At 52.4% G+C, this 19,492-nt stretch overlaps 1 protein-coding gene across 1 annotated transcript; it reads left to right on the forward strand.

Annotated features, from left to right (window-relative positions):
• The first annotated feature begins 410 nt into the window (after positions 1 to 410).
• Positions 411 to 17,018, forward strand: LOC102387054 (signaling lymphocytic activation molecule). The gene is made up of 7 exons (XM_025192311.1): positions 411 to 535; positions 6,134 to 6,460; positions 7,422 to 7,703; positions 9,740 to 9,835; positions 11,725 to 11,798; positions 13,982 to 14,077; positions 15,292 to 17,018. The coding sequence occupies exons 1-7, from the start codon at positions 472 to 474 to the stop codon at positions 15,346 to 15,348; spliced, it is 996 nt and encodes a 331-aa protein (XP_025048096.1). The 5' UTR covers positions 411 to 471; the 3' UTR covers positions 15,349 to 17,018.
• Positions 17,019 to 19,492: the final 2,474 nt, after the last annotated feature.

Consider the following 19,492-nt stretch of genomic DNA (forward strand, 5'->3'; position numbering starts at 1 on the left):
CCTTCCCTCGTCACGCATTTGTGAGGGTGAGCATTAGACTGGATTACTGTTACTGTGCGAGTGACGGGAATGCTGCTTATTATTAGAGAGGCCACGGCGCTCTATGGTAGGACCACGTCAGTTAACGAGCATCATCTTTTTTTTTCAGGCACGCCGTTCCCGTACATGGAGGAAGTTGGGGTTGGGCCTTGACTTAATAAAACTGAGTGGATGGGGTTTTTATTCGCACAGCTCTTGGTAGGATTGCCGAGGTTTGCTGCGAGCCCCTTCCCTAAGCACCTTGCACTGAAGCATTAAGGGGCATGATTTTGGTTTTTTGAATATTTCCATACAACAAAAAGAAAAAAAATCACCAAACCAGAAAACAGGAAACACGCAGCCCGCCAAGAGACGTCAGTCTCATTTGACTACACCTGTTCTCACCAGTATGCCTAGCTGCAGACAGCAGAGCTGGGACTAAAGTCAAGTTTCATGCATCGAGCGATGGACTGCAGCGTATGCCTCTGGCTGATCATCTCTTTCTGCTGGGCTTGGGGTACGTTGATTTTTCTCTCCTTCCACTACTCTTGTGTCAAGCGGCTGGAGTGTTGCCGAGTGACTTTTAGCTCTGCGTTTGATGTTTGCTTTCATAAACCATGATGCTGAGCAAGGCAGCTAGATGACATGGTGCCAGAGAAGAGAGGTGACTTTGTCTATTCTGTGCGCCTTTCACAGGACTCTCTAGACCCAAGGGATGGGTGGACAGGTGGATAGGAAGACAGCTCTGTTTGCAATAATGAAATGTTTTGCAACACACTTGTGATTTGTTGCAAATAATTCAGCATCAGCTACTTCAATAATCCTCAGCAATGAGACAATAATGAGGCACACCCTCAATAATAAGACACTGCCGGTCCTGTTGACTTCAATAGGACTGCACGTACTATTGCCAGACTCAATTACTTAGTGCAGCAGTACTTGCGGTTTCTTAAATGGGAGGAGAGGAGGGGCTGGTTTATAATTGAGTTTCTAGGCACTACCCAATTAATTAAGAATAATGATAACAATACTATTGACCACTAGAACTAGGACAGGAAAGCAACACCAGTAGCCACAGCCACTGGTAAGAGAAACGGGGTCAAACCGGCACAGGCTGGGCCTGTAAAATTTGAAAAGTAAGATCTGTCAGCCTGTTGATTGGCTTCGCGGGGTGGCTCAGATACTATAGTTGGGCTGCTTGGAGCACTAGGAAGTGGACTGAAAGAAACCCTGCTTTGACAAGCAGGTGAGCTAGCTGACAGCAAGCCTGTCTCATTCCTGTGTAGAAGAGAGTGCATAATGTGCAGGGCTGTAGATGAATAGGGATGTGGCTGAGAGGAGAGAGGATGTGGAAGCCTGGGATCTGTTGGTTGCTCAGGGAAGGTACATAGTGGGGGCATCCTCCCCTGACATTTCTGAGGCTGAAGGAAGAAGCCACAGTGGTCCAAAATGAGAATGAGAACATCTTTGATATGACAGAGGGCTTAATACACATAAGGAAGGCAGAAAAGGGGTCTCTCAAACAAAGTAAAAGGAACTGTGCTCTGCCAGCTCCCAAAGCAATGCCCCAAATACCAGTTGCTCCATGGGCCACGGGTGCCAGGCAAAGAGAGATTGCTTGGAAGGACCGACAGAGAAGGCTGGCGAGCAGCTACCCAGGAATTTCTTGTTGGTTTTGCTGGCTCTGCAATGTCTGACAGCCTGCCTTTTAAAATCCCCATGGGTTTTTTCTTTTCTCCAGTGGCATAATGAAAAGCCCCATTTGTGCAATCACTGGCCCAAAGCAATTGCTATTGCTTTCAAGTCAGAACCATGCCTTGGATCCACTGTCAGCTTTTCCACGGGGGAATCCCATGGTTTCCCTGCCCTTGGCTGGGGGTTCAGCCCCTTTCCACCCGTCGTGCCTGCCATCTAACTTCAGTGGATCTGCTTCCCTCTGCTCCGAGATGTCCTCTCATTCCAGGAGCTCTTTCCTGCTAGGGCTGAGGGATTTTCAAGATGATTTAATGGGGATTTTCCCTCTGGAATCCTTATCATCCTAACCAGAACTTGTCAGCAGCAATGCCTCAACCGAATACCCCGAAAGAGAAGAACAGGCTGTCCCTTATGGCAATAATGTACATTCAGTGGGTTTCAACATAGGCCTGAAATAGACCCTCTGAGCCATAAACACCAGCCCCCTCCAGTCAGAGGTAGCCACGTAAGCGGGGTTTCGTCCAGAAAGCTCCACAAGAACCTTCCCTCCAGCCCCCCCTGCCAATACAGTAAAAATTTAACTCAGACGAGCAGGTTGTTATTTGCATAATGGCCTCTTGGGGCCCAGAATAGACTAGGAACCTTCTTGTAGACTCAGAACAGGCTCATAACAGTCTCTCTGGTACCCGGTGGGAGATGTCAGCAGACTGAGCTGCTGCACGCGGGGCAGGTGGGTCTGCGATGAGGTGCCGTATTTACGGGAACGTTCCCAGTGAGGCCGCGCGGGGAGCTGGTGCTCTCTGGGGTGCAAATCCTTCGTGGTTGTTTTTTTCCCCCTTTGTTGGGGCAACCCCCGCTTGTGATGGAACGATTTCACAGGAAGCAGCGTGGCAACCCGGGCCGTTTAATCTTCCATGGGTAACGGTGACAGCCGATGAGCTGTCAGGGTTCATCACTTGTTTTTCCAGCAAAACAGTTCTTTTGTAAATCGGTACCCAGAGGTGAATATGAATCACTGCGTCCCAGTCAGGAGGGATGGGAGAGTCATCTAGGGAGACCATCAGTCATGAGCAGCATATGCTTGTATCATAGACCCATAAAAGCTGAGCTGGCGGGGATTTTGGGAGGTCACCACTCTGCCCCAGGGAGGATCATCCCTGATTTAACCATCCCAGTTGAGTGTTAATCTCATCCGCTCTTAAACACTTCCAAGGAAGGAGACTCCACCACCTCTGGGGCAGCCTGTTCCAGGCTTGAAATGCTTTCGTAGTGAGAAAGGTCTTCCTAATCTCTAGCCTACATTTCCCCTGCTGCAATTTAAACCCCTTGCTCTGTCCCCTGCGGTCATGCAAAATAGTCTATTTTCTTTCACGCTTCAAGTATCGGAAGACCATTACCCGATACAAGCAGGACAATATTACATCTAGGGAAAGTAGGTAGCATTGGGTGGTTTTGGTCAGCAGAAGCTCTCGCAATTGTTGTCTCCCCTGAGGCTCGTAGGCACAGATCTAGTCCCTTGCTCTATGGGGCACTTTGCTTCCGAGTCTAGACAAGGAGGCTTCCCCAGTTACTTTCATTCAAAGGCTTTACTAAGATATTCCTCAGTGGGGTGAGGTGCCTCAGAGCCCCTTCCCCAAGCTTTTGGCCTTACAGCCAGCTGGTGCAAAAAATCAAGGCCGAGGTCAAAGGACAGCCTGTGCCTAATAACCCATTGGGCTGGACAAGCCATTTCTGAATGCTGCTAGCATCTCCCCTTCAGAAGGGAGGCAAGTTGCATCTCCCCCCTCTTACAGATGCAAGCTTAGGATTGCTGGGGGCTGCTGTGAAAGTCTGATTCCTAGAGGCACTTGCTGAGAGTACCGCTCTTTACCATGTCTTGAATTGCATCATCTGAGACACCAGTGGATCGTCCAGCTGGGTCTCTACAACACAAACCACTGTCTTTCATCCAGTTCCCCCTGCACTGAGCCTGGTGACTTGCATTTGCCAAAAGCATCTCCTTAAATCCAGTCTTTCAAAGACATGCAGAAGATCTGCCATGTCCCTGGCTGGCTCATGCTAATGGTTAATTATCAGCTCTGGGAGAAGCTCGACCTTTATTCCTAAAACCAGGAATCTGCAAATTAGCAGCTGCTTTGGGACACATGGGCAGAGGGAGAGACATGCTACCTGCTTGGGGATTCCCCTGGCCAGCGCCTTGCCCCATTTAGCATGGAAGTGTATCCAGCTCCCAGCCCAAGGCAGGATCCTGCCAGCTCACAAACTGCCCTCTCCAGGGCAGACTGGCCTAGGAGGCAGTTTAGTCAGTGCCTCCTTCCCCTTGGCATCCCATCATCCCCCGCATCCTTGTGGTCCCCTCCATATCCAGGTACCAATGGTGAATGCCAGCTCCTGGTTGGAAGCATGTTACAGACAGGTGCTGGCACTGGTTATAAACCTGAGCAAAGGAGGTGTTGGGAGGGACCTGGGCTCTGCATTTTAGTGTCCTTACTCAACAGACCCTCCAGACAGCCCCTTTCCCCCCACGCCTGATCTAGATTGCTGTCATCTCCCGTACAGGAAAGTTCCAAGAAAAGAGCCCAGTAATCTGAGTACAGTTGGGGCAGGCAGGGACTGTTGCCTCACCATGTAAGACTCTTCTCAGAACCCATTTGAGTCACCAGGAGCTTCCCCTTCATCCCTGTCTGCCCAGTTAGGGCTGTGCACACTTGGCACAGTGCCCTCTGGATCTGAACAGGCTTTGCCAAAGAGGTCCATTTCACAGCAGGGGAAACTGAGACCCATCAGGCCTCCTCCACACCAGGGGAATCCTCCAGAGCTGCTCCCAAGCAGAAATCTCAGGAGTGACTGCAGAAGGGCAGTGCCAGGGTGGCTTCCCCCCTGCACTTCTGGGTCCGACGCATGCAAGCAGGTCCTGGAGCACTCACATGTGGGCATCCTGGCAGCAAGGGCAGATGATGGTGACAGGCAGGCCTGCCAGTGACCCTGTTTTTGCCTTGTGTTTCCCCCTGCTCAGCGTGTGCTTCACCCCACATTTTATCCTGCTCGCCATCAGATTCGGTTTCCTCTCCATTCTGCAATGCAAGCACTCCTGTGGTTGCCCTCAGACAAGCAAAACAGTGCCTTATTTCCCTTTCTGATGGGGACAGCTCAGCCTGCACACAGCCCCTGCACGGTGCAGGAGCCTCTGCCACCCCAGATCATCCCAGTATAATGAAGCATTGCAACTGGGGTCTGCAAGCAGAGCCGTGCTGAGAAGGGAGCCAGCGAGCGGGAGGTGACAGGAGGGGACAGTGCCATCAAGAGTGATCACTTCCCACCTGTATCGGGACTCCTGACCTGGAGCTTTGCACCCTGGGGCCAAATCTTTCCACCTGCATTGACACAAAGCAGCACTTGGCGGGGCAAGCCCGGCAATGGTTTCAGTGGGGGCAAAGCCAATGGAGCAGCATGCATACTCACCAGCTGGGACTAGGTCCCTTGAGCACACTGGAACCACTCTAATGAGTGTCTGACCCTTTAGACAATAATGGGGCTGTACAAGTGGGGGCTGTTCCCGGTCCCCTTAATGGTACGATGCTGAAGGACATCACCTGGCATCCTGGCCAAGTGGACAGGGACCAGCTGAGAGGAGCTGGGGATGCAGAGGGCAGCAGGGACTGTAGCAAGCTCCACTACCACTCCATAAAGGCTCAGCCAGGGCAGCCCTCTACATCAGCTCACACCTCCAGCAAGCCCCAGGAAGGAGAATTGCTGGTGCTTCCAAGAGCTCTTGCTACCTTTAGAGCCGAGCTGTGCATCTGTAATCCCCCATGTTCTCCCCATGAGCAGAGGGAGGAAGGTAATTCCTCTTAGGTTAGATATAAGGAAACATTTTAGGTTAGATATTAGGAAAAACTTTCACACTAGGAGGGTAGTAAAGCACTGGAACAGCTTACCCAGAGAGATGGTGGAGTCTCCATCCTTGGAGGTTTTTAAGTCCCGGCTAGAAAAAGCCTTGGCTGGGATGATGTAACTGGGGCTGGCTCTGCTTGAAGCAGGGATTGGACTAGATGTGACCTCCTGGGGTCCCTTCCCACCCTCATTTTCTATGAGTTTGAGTTTTCTTTGAAGACCTCAGCCTCCAAACCTGGGGGACACTCTGCACTTCCCCTACAGTCACAGCATTTGGAGGCCTCATGGCTTGCAGAGAAAGGCTTGGAAATGCAACCTGGCGATGACCCTATGCAGAAGGCAAGGGAAAAGAACCCAAATGTTGCTCAAAAAGAGAAAGCTGCTGATTTCTTTTGATCCAGTCTCATGAATCTGGGGGCAGGGGGACCTGATTCAGGATTCTGAAGTGCCTGGGAGGGGTGAAATTCATGTGTTTCCTGGACAATATAAATGAGATTCACGCCCTTTGCTCCTTCCCCCATCGCAGGTGCCAGCCCTGGGACTGTGCGCACGGTTTTTGGAGCCCTGGGGAAACCCACCCTTCTGGACGTGACACCAGATCTCCAGCAATTAACTACACGCTTTGAGAAAGTTGTGTGGAAACGGGATACGTCGGATCCCGTGACAAAGTCCATCATCCTGGATTATGCGGGAGGGAATTCCAGCATCAAACTGAACCAGAGCATGAGGTTCCACCCCACGAACTTCTCCCTGGAGATCTTGGAGACCTCCAGGCAAGACGCGGAGATGTACACGTTTACCGGGACCCGACAATACGAGGAGAAGGAAGTGCACCTGCGCCTGGAAGTGTACGGTAATGAATGTAGTGCTTCTGGGACCTCTTCTGCACCCTGGCTTGGCGGCGGGTCTGCCCATGACCTGCCCTACTGAAATGGTGCCAGCTTTCTCTGAACACGCTCACAGCCACTCACCCCCACAGTTTCAGTCCCTATCGCCCTCTGCCCTCTGCTCCCTGCCCTGTGATCCCTATTCAGTCCCTTGGCACTGACCTGCCTCCGAAGCACAGACACCTCCCTCCCTTCCCACTGCCCTGGGGCAGTGGGGTTTGCTCCAAACCCCAAAGTCGTGGGCAAATTACTCTCCTAATGCCAATTAACTTCATTTGCATAAACCCACCCATGCAGCCACACAAACCGAGCAGCCAAAGGATGCCATAGGGCAGTGAGGGGTAACCTTTTTGGTGGGTCTTCCATAAATTAGCCCCGCACCCTCCCTGAGTACCACTCTGATCCCTGTTCCTTATCTGACCTGCTGCCCTGCTTTCTGCTCCTTGCCCTGTGCCCCTTTACCTGATCTGCTGCTCCACTTTTTGCTCTCTTCCCTGTGTTCCTTTACCAGATCTGCTGCTCCACTTTCTTCTCCCTGTCCGGAGATCCCTTACCTGATCTGCTGCTTGACTCTCTGTTCCCTGCCCTGTGATCCCTTACCAGATCCACTGCTCCACTTTCTGTTCCCTTGCTCAATCTGCTGCTCAGCTTTCTGCTCCCTGATTTGTGCTCTCACCTACCCTGCTGATCTGCATTTTGCTCCCTGCCCTATCTGCACTGTGCTGCCTGTCCCCTCCCCAGTCTGTTGCATGCCACAGGTTGGCTGCCACTGCCATAAGGTCTTGACCTTCCTGCCTAGCAGGACTGCACTGGGGTTGCTGCTGCTGAGATGAGAGGCAGCTGCCAAGAAGGAGCAGGATGGGGCCCAGCCCAGCTCCCTCCGCTCTGCCTGAGCTAATTTGCACCATCTCCCATCACGCCCCACAGAGGAGGTGTCAAAGCCCATCATCCAAGTCAGCAAGTCCCTGAGCAACAAGAGTTGCACCCTGACCCTCAACTGCACGGCTGAGAGAGGCGACAACAAGACCTACTGCTGGAGCTGCCCCAAGCACGATGCCGCCTGGCCTTGCCTCCACAACGGGAGCCTGTTTAACCTGTCCCTTAACCTCTGGGAGACCGACCGCACCTGCACCTGCACTGCCAGCAACCCTGTCAATCACTACTCCACCCACATCGGTGCCTCGGCCGAGTGCAACATCGAATCCAGAGGTAAGTTCTCTGGGAAGGGGAGGCAAAGTCTTGCCCCAGGCAACAACTGGGGGCCAAGAATGGCAGCAGTACCAGGGCTGGGGGCTGAGCACTGGCAGACCCCAGCCCTTTTCTGGCATAAATCAGCTGTGCCGGGGCAGGCCCTACATGGCATGCAGTATGTGCATCTGAGGCAGACGGGCCCCTGTCTCCAGGCTCTGCATGGTGGTAGAGAAAGGCTTTGGCTCCATGAAAAATCATGGATCGAGGCAGAGATCTCACACAGCAGGCACTGAAAGGGGGACCATGCTCAATGGAGACCACCAACTAAGCATCCAGCCCTAAGGCCCTCCTCGAGTGCCCCGATGGGAGGTCTAGGTGTTTGCACTGGCAGGGGAAGAGCTGCATGGGAGAAGTCACCTGCACCCCCCTCCAGCAAGGTGCTGTGGACCACAGCCACTGGGCTGCATTTCCCAGAAGGCTGCACCCCATCCAGCCACCCCATCCACCCCTTCCCACTGCAGGGGAGACCATTTGCACACAACGGTACCATACCGCTGGGCACAGGCCAGCTCTTTCTCACTGGAGCTGGCACCGCAGCTCACCGGGGAAACTGCCCACAACCTTTCAGGAGGTGATGGATACAGAGCGGACCTGCCAGGTTTTGCTGTGACACCGTCCCTTTGCAGCTCAGAGTGTCCCAGAGAGTTTGCAGTCCCCACAGAGCCTGCAGCAGCTCCCAGGGACCTGCTCTGGGCTGTGACCACACTTTGCAGCTGCTGTCCGTGGCTGAACTCCTGCACCCAGGTTTTTGGCACCTGCTTGTCCAGCCAGCAACCATAGGGCTGTATCGTCACAGACTACTGAATGGTTCGCACACCCAGAACGTCACAGGAAAGCCCTTGGCAGCTGCTTCCTTCTCAAAAACCCAGGGCCGGGAAGCGCGCTCTGCTCTCATTGGGGTTTTTCAGCCATCTCCTGTGCAACATGGGGACTTTCATGGCCTGCGTGAAGGCTGTATTTAATTCTCTTCTCAGTAGTTTCTGCTCACTCGAGCTGACACATCCAGTGGTCGCAACCCCGCTCCCCACCCTGCCCCTTCAGACTCCAGGCTTGAAAGAGCATTTTCTCCTGATTAGCAGAGCCTGGGGGAACATGAGCAGTGCCACACTGGGTCGGACCCATGCTCCATCGATCCCAGTAGCTTCTCCCCAACATGGCAGAAATGGATGCTATACAAGGAAAGCCCTTGTCTCCTATTCAGTACCTTCCCTGACATCCAGCATTCAAGATACCAGGCAAAACATCCCCAACCATTCTGTTCAATAGGCATTAATAGATCTATCCTCCGTGAGTGCCTCCAGTCCCTTGTTGAGCCTGGCTCTGCTCTCTGTCTCACCACTGCCTGTGGCCAGGACTTCCACAAGTTAACTGTGTGTTGCTTAAAACAGGACATTCTCCTGTTCCTTAAAAAAGGACTTTAACCCTGGGCACTGCACAGACCCAGGCCAGAAGGCAACCCCGCGGCAGGGGTAACTGGTCATCAGGATGGCCAACTGGCAACTAGCAATGAAAGAGCAACTATGTAGTGCCGGGGCCTGGCTCCTATGCACAGACTGTGCTGGGAGCAAAGAGTTGTGTTGATTCCTACTTCACGCAGCCTGTATGTGGGACCTCAGCTGCAAACACGCTCTAGCCCGATGGACTTGGAGCGGAGTCAGAGAGGGCAGGGCCTGGTGGAGCAGAGCTTCCTGCACCTTCTGCTGATGAGACATCTCCTGTCTTTTGCTTCCTGCTTCACAAAGATTACAGATAAATTAAATGTTAAGAGCCACAAATGGTCAGATAGGTTTAACCATCTCTGTGTTGTGCCTGAGAGCTTGTCTATCATCTCTCCCAGCTAAGATAGTTGATCCAATATCAGCATGAAGCCCTTGCTCAGGGCATATTCCCTGGAGCATCATGGCTGCGACACCTCTCTAGGCCTGCCCTAGGAACAGGCAGATAAAACCCATCAGCTATAAACCATCAACTTTTCTCTATAAATTGCCTTACAGGGTCCGGCAGACTCGAGGTGGTATACATCCTGCCCATCATCCTGATAATGGTCATCTGCGCTGGGCTTGTCATCTGGTACTGGGTAAGACACAGAGGTACGTGTCCTAGGTTGCCCCCCTTGCCAAATGTATTTGGACTCCCCATCCCTGTGTTGTTTCCCTGTGATACAGATGGGAAGCTAAGCTTCATTTCCCCTCCTTTATAACCATTTCTAGCCTGAAGCTTTGGCTAGCCAAAGTGCTGCTCCAGAGCTGACACTATAACCTTTGCAGAAGTTTCTAGCTTAGACTGGACTTTGAGCATCTGGTACTCAGCCGTGGGCAGAGAGAAATGACTGATGTGGGTAGATCATGCTGGTTCTCATCCAGTCTGGAAAGTCCTCCGTGCTGGTTCACACATCTTGTACATAGCAGCGTGGCGATGTGGCCGGCCACATGTTAATTCTCACAGGGGAGCTGCGTACCGTGTTTGATCTTTCCTTGCAGAGAGTAGAGCGGCATATTTTTCTGCAGGCCCCTGGTGTATAAGGCAGGAAGGAAACCATACACAACTGTAACCACTCGCACAGGCATGTGATTGGGAGGAAACTTCCCCTTTGGGCTCTCTGCTACAATGAGTTCTTACCACTTCATGGGGACCCCGGGGGGACTCCAGCCGTGGGGAGCAGTGAGGGGTATCTCCAGAAGTACCTCGTGCTGGTGCCGGGGGAGTGCCCAGCAGAGCACTGGCATGTCACTGATCTGCCCCACTGCTGAGGGAGGGTATCTGCCTTGACCCCATCTTTGCCGTGATGTCGGAGCGGCGGTGCTGCCCGCTGAACAACTAGACAGGGAGGACCTTGCCACTGTTTTGCAGTGCATTAGTTTGCCTTTGGCTGAAAAAGGCCATGAGGGCCCTGAAAAAACTGTGAGCTGAATGTAACCAGTGCCTGAGTTTGCAGAGAGCCTGAAACAACAGCTCAGGGTGGGTGCTGACCCCGCATTTCAATGGGTGCCACCTCCAGCGCTTAGAAAGCCACAGATTAAGACTCTCTCTGGATGGTAAGGTAAATGATGATACGCAGCTCCTCTAGACCCTCATGAGACCAGTCCCATACAGGTAGGGAGAGGAAGAGTCACGGGATGAAGATCCACCCCGGCCTTCCTCAAAGCGAGTGTGGAAACAACAGGCTAGCCTCAGTGATGTATAACTTAAGAGCTGTGGGTAGACCTGGCTGGGAATCAGACCTCTCTGCTAAAACTCCAGGAAATGCATTTCCCCCCATACCTGCTGTAACACAGAAAAATATGGACTTTGGGGTGAAATATTTTGTCTCTCAAATGAAATAGTCATGATTCAGTTTGGTGCCCTGAGCTCTGACACTGCTCAGGGCTCAGACACGATCTCTCATTGTAAGAAGTCTCTCATGCACGATGGGAGACGTCCCACCCAGGGAGAATAACGGGGACACGAGGCATCTGGACTATGAGTCCCATGAGACACAGGTGCTGTTGTGAAAAGATGTGTTTCAGGTTTTGGCCAAGACAGGGTGCGTCAGGTATTCAGGGCTTCCACAAAACATCGACGTTTTCCATGGAGGGCAGACTCTTTTTACTGAAAATGCTGATTTAGTCCCAAACTCACTTTTCTGTTGAAAAAATAGGGCTGGGGGGGGGGGGGGGGAGAAAGGAGGGGGTTTCCAACCAGCCCTACCTACTCGTCCGTGCATATCATGGGGATAGGGTAGGTTTCCCACTCCTAAAAGTTGGCTCAGCTGTCCAGAGCTGAGAAACCTCCGTCTTGGGGCATGTCCACCCTGCAACTCAGCTGTGATGCCAGCTTGTGCAGACACAGTTTTCAAATGACCAACCCCTGCCCATGAAGTATTCAACAGCAAGATCCACAATGGCATGGGCATCTCTACGAACCCAAGGCTCAGGATGCAATATCATCATGTTGCTCCCTTCCCTCTCAGCAATGGCTGTAATCATTTTTTCCCAACCAGGCCGAAAACAGCAAGTGCCGCTGAAGGACGAGTCCACCATTCACACCATTTACGCGCAAGTTCAGAGGGCAGAGGTGAGTTGAGCTGTTTGCTTTGCAATGCAAGAGCTCTGCTTGGTCAGCACTGCCTGGCATGCTTGGTTATAGCCCCAGATAACCTCTACCAGAATTCATCCAGGGAAAAGAGCTAGAATAGGGGCCCAGGCCATCCAAGATCCTGCTTCCCTTGGGTTTGAAGTGGAGCATAAAGTCTCTTGCCCAAGAGGCCTATTCTCCCCATGTGGGCCTGAGTTTATACAGTGACGACTTTCCTTGACATGCAGAAAAGTACATCCCATAAGCTCCTTCTTGCTCCCTAATGCTGAGTTTGCTGCCACAAAGGTTTCCCCTGTACCTGCTTCTTGGAGAAGGGGCAATCTCGAGCGAGACGTATGCCATGGAGCTGTGCCTGTCACAGGGCTTTGTGCTCCTTGCCAAGCTAAGAAGGAAGAGACACCTCAGCCTCAAACAAACTTTACTCAGTTTTCTCAGCACCCTAAACCCCTCCCAAAACACAGCACTATATGGCTCAACCCCCCATAGAGTCAGAGGAGAACAGGGCTGGAAGGGATCTCAGGACGGCTCAGCTAGTCCAGCCCCTGCGCAAGGCAGGATCCTCCCTATCTCAACCATCCCAGTCCTAGATTGTTTGGGGGGGGGGTTAAACCTATCTTTTTTTTTTCTAATGGCTATTTTCTAAACAAGATCATCATTGCAAATCCTAATGGCTTGTTTGGGAAAACGTCCAAAAGAAACACCCTGGGCATTTTGAACTGCTTGCCCTCTGCATCCCCTTCTTCGCCTTTTCCCTGAATCCCTGCTCACCCAACTGTTGGCCCCAAGACCTTGCCTGGCTCTGCTCTACTCCATCCCAGACATCTGTACCCCGTGGACTGCCCCCCAACAGGGTTTGGACACATGCAGTTCAAAGGACCTGCTGTAAAACCAGTTCAAAGGACCTGCATTGAGACCTGGGGACTGTCCTAAGTAAGTCTAGGGCAGTGGTTTTCACCCTTTTTTCATTTATGGACCCCCCAAAAATTTCAAATGGAGGTTCAGACCCCTTTGAATGGCAAGTGTGGGTTTTCAGCTACTTTTGATTATAGTAATTTTCATGGACCTCCTTAGACATAGTCTTGTTGATCCCCAGGGTGTCTGTGGACCACAGCTTGAAAACCACTGCTCCTGGGAATCACTCTTCTCAGTGCATCCCTGACTGTTTGTGCACACTCAGTAGCCCGTGAGCAACAATAACCAGGAGAGTAAAGCTGGGCTTTTCTCCTTCTTGAGAGTCAGCAGAGGTCCTGTGGTCACGAGCAGTCCTCAGTGACCCTCGACAGACTCTCTCTGTGCCTTTGTGTTCTCAGCCACACACACCCAGCTTCTGCTGGATTCAATCTGATGAGTATGCAGTTAAGGCGGGAGTCAATATGATGAAGATGCAACCTGGGCAAGGAGAACCCTCTGCTCCCCAGTCTATCATGCCTAGCTCTTAAACAATGACTGCAGGGGTCGGGAGCTCTCAGTGCACCCCTGCCAGGTTCATGCCTATGCAATGCAAGGTAGCCAGGGTGCAGGTATAATGCACCTGGTTCCTCCTCCAGCAGCAGCTGGGGAGCTGCTCTAGCAGAGCAGGTGCACTTTGGCCACTGGGTGTCAATAGAGACTTGCAGCTGAATATGCACAGGCCAAATAACACACCTGGACCTTCCTCTGATGGTGATGGACCAGTTTGTGTTTCCAGCAGGGGGTTGAGGCTGAACCTGGCTTCTGGGGCCAAGGCTGGGGTGGGCTCAGGCAGGTGCCTGGGGAAAGCTCATGCTCCAGGACCCCACATTCCCGGGGGAGCTGTGGCCAGGCTTTTCCCCAGCACCAGTGCTCCTGCCCCGCTCCCCAAAACGTTCCCTGCTGGAAGGACTTGGGATGGGACCCTCCAGGTCCCACACAGGATGCCACCCCACTGCAGACCTCCATATATCAGCTTGACACAATCAAGCCTTTCATCTAGGGGAAATGGTTTAAAACCCTCCACCCTGCTCCTTCACACTGCAAGAGTCTCCCCCCAACAGCCCCTGGGCTCACAGGTGGTTTCCTGGCCTGTATTTCACATAGACCAGGAACAGTCAACCCTGGGCAGCCAGCCCAACTGTGCAGGATGTGGTGTGCCGTTACAGCAGGCTGCCGTTTTGCCCAGCTCACATCTTTTGCTCTTTGCACAGAAGCAGAAAGCCGTGTGCACTTTCCCTTCTGCCGAGGACCACGCTTGCACCACCATCTACGCCTGTGCCATGGGACTACCTCCAGACACGGCTCAGGTAAGAGGCCGTCTGCATGCGTTCTTCCATCTTACAGGGGAATCCTCCACTCCAATGTCACAGCTGCCACCAGCAACGCTGGTCAGAAAATTCCCCATGGGAATGTGACCGTTTCTCCGGGCACGTGCCATTCAAGTCCACTCCTGGTGGAGCCCATGCAGGTTTTGGGGAGAACCACTTCAATGTGACCAAGACTGGCACCTTCGTGGGTGATGTGGAAACGGACCTCCTCCCTGTACCGGCTGCCCCATTATCCCAGCTCCCCAGATATGTCAATACTCCAAGTGTCCGGCAGCCCAGGGGTCTGCCCCATATCCCCACTTTTGTGCTAGGGAAATGCAGTCCTTTCCTCCCACACACAATCTGGGCTTCTGGGCTATTCATCTCCATTGGGAAGGAAAAATGAGGCTCTGTTTCACCCCAAAAAGCTTTGATATTCTTCCTGCGGCACATTTTTTCCATGATTAACATGAAACATCACTATATATATATATATATATATATGTATGTATGTGTGTGTGTGTGTGTGAGTGTGTGTGTGCATGTGTGTGTATGTCTAAGTGTTGTTTCATTTAAATCATGGGTAAATGTGGATCTGGGGTTACTTTTTTAAAATCGAAAATGGGGGTTTTTTTAAATCAGATAAAAGCAGGATCTATGGTTATCAGCAACACCCTTCTGCAACCAGTCACCTCATCGCAGCATCGAGGGGCTCTTTGTGGACAGGGGTGATGGGCATGCAGCAAGAGACCAGAGTCAACACGTGCTGAGCAGAACATGAGGGGGGAAAGATCCACAGACCTCCTCTGACTTCAGTGGAGTTACTTCTAATTTACACCTGGGGACCAGGTGCTGCGGGTGCAGGAGGACACCAAGGCCTGGAGATGTGGCATGCTAACACCACTGTGACAGGCACAGGGTTTGTGCAGTCACGTACACAGCAGTGGCATTTGAAGCAGACAAATCTGAGTTTAGCTGCTTGCATTAGGCTGCAATTATCACTTTGTACCACTTGATGGCAGGGACAGATAATAAATGTTTTGCTGAATGGGCTATCCCAGGATAAGCAGTGGACATGCCACCTTCCTTATTCCAATGCTGAAATCAGTAGCAGCAGTCACAAAGCTGCCATAATACATGCACCTGGATTCATGCTCCTGCTTGATTTGCACATTCACTGCCTTTTCTCCCCCTTCCCTCATGTCCATCCCCAGACCCAGACCCTGGGACCCACAACAGTTTATGCCAGCGTGACGTATCCCAGGAGCTGAGACCTTCCCAGGCAACATGCAAGATCTGAGACATTGGGAGGACACAGATGGACTCTTACCCTGCAAGGAACCCATTTGTTCATCTTCTGAATTGGCATCCAAGTTCCCTAGGAAGTTATCAGCTATGGTCCATGTCCACAATGTACAGAGCTATGAGCTAAAACTGCAACCGGTGAGACTGAGATTAGACGTTAAGGGAAAACTCTTCTAATTTCAAGATAACTCAGCCCCAGACAAAGCACTCCAGGGGAGCGGGGTTGGACTCCCCAGCACTGGAGGCCCAAGGACAAGCCTGACCAACCTTTGCTGGGGGCAGGGGAAGGTACTAGTTGGATCTGAAGGACCCTTTCTGAACCATTTTCCATGGTCTCCTAAGAGAGGGGACCAGGCAATACCCTTTGGCACAATTCAGCTGGATGTTGAAAGCCTGCAAGTCACAGATAGCACATAATAGCACAACTCTTATGCATGACAAGGGTCTTTGCTACTGATTGTACATGCATGAGTCTCAGGTACTAAGGTAGTGGCAGCCGTTGAAAGCCTAGGGGGGCTGGACAGGCAGGTAGATGAGTGCAGGAGAAGGGAGGATGACCGCCAGTGGGACTGGACCAGTGATGAGAGCTAGGAGCTGCAGAGGAGAAGGCAATCACTGCCAGCAGCCGGACTGTGTCAGGGCCCAGGTTTTATGTCAAGGGCTGAGCCTGGGCAGAAGCCAGCTGTCAGGAAACAGAGGAGGATGGTATATGTTCATATGTCAAGGGCCACAAAAGCACGAGGCCTCGATCCCAGGATGCTCCTTTGCTCTGCGGATGGCACCGCAGTGACACGGGCTTATACCAGGTGGGCACCTGGACCAGGAGAACTGTCCCTTGGTCACCCTGCTGCTTTTAGGTAAGACCTTCCTGTCCGTCCCAGTATAACTGCATGGATTCTGCTCTGGACTTGGCTAGGGTTGATTCCAATTCAACCAGCATCCTACTAAAGGTCAATTCTTCCCAGGGTACTTCTGCTCCTGGGGTGAAATTCTCCTCCCCAGGGGTCTAGCATGACGATGGGGCATCCCTTCTCTCATGCTGTGAGGAACTATGCAAGATGTTAAATCATCCAGCAATTCTCTATCCAAAAAGCTGGATATCTGGGAGATTTGCTCCAGTTCCCACATCCTTGGCTCAGGGGAGTGGCTCTTCTCCCACAAACCATGCACTGCTCTGGGTCTGGCTGTCTCCGCAAGTCAGGTTTACCCCATGACCTCTTCAGAGCATGCTGTCATCCAAAAAAGTCCAAGCCCAGGACAGAATCCCTCACTGAAGACGGACAAGGATATTACAGCATGTCATGGCCTGATTGGAAAAGGCTTTTGTGCAGAGGCAGCACAGCATAGCAAGAGGGTCGGGTGCCTGGACTCCCGGGTTCTCCTCTCAGCTCTGCCACTGGCTCTCTCTGCCACCGGGTTTGGGTCGCTTCGCCTCTGCACCCCTCTGTTTTCCTCCTGCCTGTAAAACAGAGACCGCAAGGCTGACCTGCACCACACCAGGAAGACCCGCACCTGCACATCACTTTGGATGCCTCTCCAATCAGAGTCGCTCTGGAAAGCCAACTCATTTGTGCAGCACGCCCCGACTGCGTGTGCAGCTAGCGGAAAGGGAAGGGCTAATAAAAAGCTGAAATAAAACAACAGAGAGCTATTTGAGTCTTTCCTTTTCAGTACTACAGGAGAACAGGAATAGACAACCTGATATCCAAGGCATGGACTGGCTTCCTCTTTTCTGTACCTTCTTCCCCTGCAACGTGGAAGTGCTCAGTTTTGTTCTTAGCAGGAGTTTCAGGGTCAGGGTGCTCTGGGCTTGCAGGTGCAAGGGCTTGCAGGTGCACTGGCCTGGTGATAGGAGATGGTGGGCAGGAAGTTGCTACCTGCCCCCCTGCCCCCTATCCTCAGGGGTCCCCATGCTGACACAGACCTGCCGCTCCCCATGCTGTGTGGGAGGTAATTTTCCAATGTCTAGGCAAGAGCTGAGTCATATATGCCTCTGCGACATTTATGGTTGCGTGCACCCACATATGCAATGGTCACCTACACCTCCTGGGGAGGATTCAGGGTCCTGCCCAGGTCCCTCTAGTCCAGCAGTTGCTGGGCAGTGATGATTTTCCAGGGGCAGAGCAGGCTCCTTCCTAAAGGCAGCAGAAGGTCCCTGCTCAAACCCTCTAAATCCAATCACAAAGGTCAAATATGCCCCATGGAAATTGTGGCTCTTGGGTCTGAAATGTCCTCCCCCACAGTGAGAACTTGGAAAAATGCGGGTTTAATAACACAGCTGACGGGCAGGAGACGCAAGCAGTCATTATGGTCAAAGGGCTGACTTCCCCAGGCAGCTGTGGGAATGGTAGGGGAAGGACTGGATGTTAACTTCTGGGAACAGCAGATGCTTTTTCTGCAGCCCCCCGCAGTAAATGGGTTCGGGCTGAAACACCTCTCCGCCTCTGATGCACCTATGCAAACCCCATCCTGTGTTGACCACATCCTCTCTCTGGACAGCCAACCTCCCTTGACCATGACAAGGTTGAAATGATGGTGAGTGAGATAAGCAGCCTTTTGAGTCTGGTATAAATATCACCAAAATGTCACCAATGAATGTAGCCTATTTGCTTTGGCTCTGACCCTGCTTTGCACTAAAGGCTGTTGGCGCCCTGTAGCAAGGGCCCGTCCCAGGGATGGTCATGATGCCCTTGGTGGCTACTTAACCCTTGTCAACTTGGCTCCTTTTGGGTGATCTCCCCTTCACTTGCCCACCATGCCTAGATGTTGTTATCCAAAAAGGGAGGCTGTCCTAGGGCTTCCCAAGCCTGGTCTCACCCTCAAGACCACACGTGTTCATGGTCATTGCCTTAAGGGTGGATGACACGGGCTCCATCCTCCCTGGTACCCACTCCCATGCCTGCCAACATGATCCCTTCCTGGACTGTGGGCTCCCAGCCCCCTCTTGGGCTACAAACTCCTTGGCCCCCTGGGTCACTGACAATGACCCTCTGTCTTTGGCCCCTGGTCGACTCCTGAGCCAGTTGAGATCTCTGGTTTCCCAGGCCCTGGCAGTGGTCCCTGACCTCCAAGCCCATCTCTGGGCCCTGGTCTTGCTCCTGAGCCAGTTAAGATCTCCAGGCTCCCAGGCCCTGGACAACTTTCTGGGCTTCAGACCTCTGCCTGCCACTCTCCAGGCTATGGGCTCACCTGCCCTTGTTCTTAGGCCTACCCCTTCCAAGACCTGCTTTGCCCCTCGTGGGTGCAGGGCTCCTTTGGCCCCATTCTCAGCCCTCTTCGTGCCTCAAACTCTCTTCCTTCATCACATGCACCTGCTGGAGCTGTCATAACAGACCCTGCCCAGCTTGACTCCCTGATGTATTTCCCCACTCTTAAAAAAAGCCTCAAATATATCATGACACATGGCAGCATGCAACTCATTCAGACTTTGATTACAGAAAAGTATGACAAGGGCCATAAAAGCCCGTTGAACAGGGAAGAGGAACCAGAACTTCCCGTTGTCTATTCCAAAGAGAGCACTTGACTCGTGTAATCAGAGTCAGGAGGCAAAACAAGAAGTGTGCAAGCTTGGAAAAATATAGCATGTACCAGGAAGATCAAGCTCCATCTACCATACTTTCCCTGGGCTTCAGACTGGCCCGAGACGATACCTTTTCTTAGCGATGTTGTCAGATGAGCCCCATAGGAACGGGGCATGTTTGACTTTCTGTACCAGGGCTCTTGCCCTGCTTTGCCACATACCCCCATGCAGCCTCAGCGTGTGCAAGGGAGCAGGGTTGGCTCTAATGGAGCATCCCCTGGCAGGTTTTTAATCCTTATTTCAAGGGAGTTCCCCAGAAGCAGAGCAGTTGTGTCAGCCCTGCAGCCCTAGAAATTGGCACAAGCAGCAAGGGGGAGGTCCCACTTTGATAGAGGAAATCATAAGGTGTAGGGCAGGGATGGGCAAAATAAGGCCCATGGGCCCAGGTGGTTTCATCCAGCCAGTTAATTGTACCCTGCCCAGCCCCCACACTTTGCTCCCACCCTCCTGTGCCAGAGGGCCATGGCCAGCAAGCCCAGCTTTTGAGGAGGCTGCTGCAGCCACTGCTGCAGCTGCAGGGGGGGGCCCGC

Source organism: Alligator sinensis, unplaced genomic scaffold (genome assembly GCF_000455745.1).
Source record: "Alligator sinensis unplaced genomic scaffold, ASM45574v1 scaffold771_1, whole genome shotgun sequence".
Classification (NCBI taxonomy): domain Eukaryota; kingdom Metazoa; phylum Chordata; order Crocodylia; family Alligatoridae; genus Alligator; species Alligator sinensis.

Coding starts and splice junctions, on each gene's coding strand:
- LOC102387054 (XM_025192311.1), top strand. CDS start 472: ATGCATCGAGCGATGGACTGCAGCGTATGCCTCTGGCTGATCATCTCT. Junction 536..6,133: donor CTCTTTCTGCTGGGCTTGGG/GTACGTTGATTT, acceptor CCCCCATCGCAG/GTGCCAGCCCTGGGACTGTG. Junction 7,704..9,739: donor GTGCAACATCGAATCCAGAG/GTAAGTTCTCTG, acceptor ATTGCCTTACAG/GGTCCGGCAGACTCGAGGTG.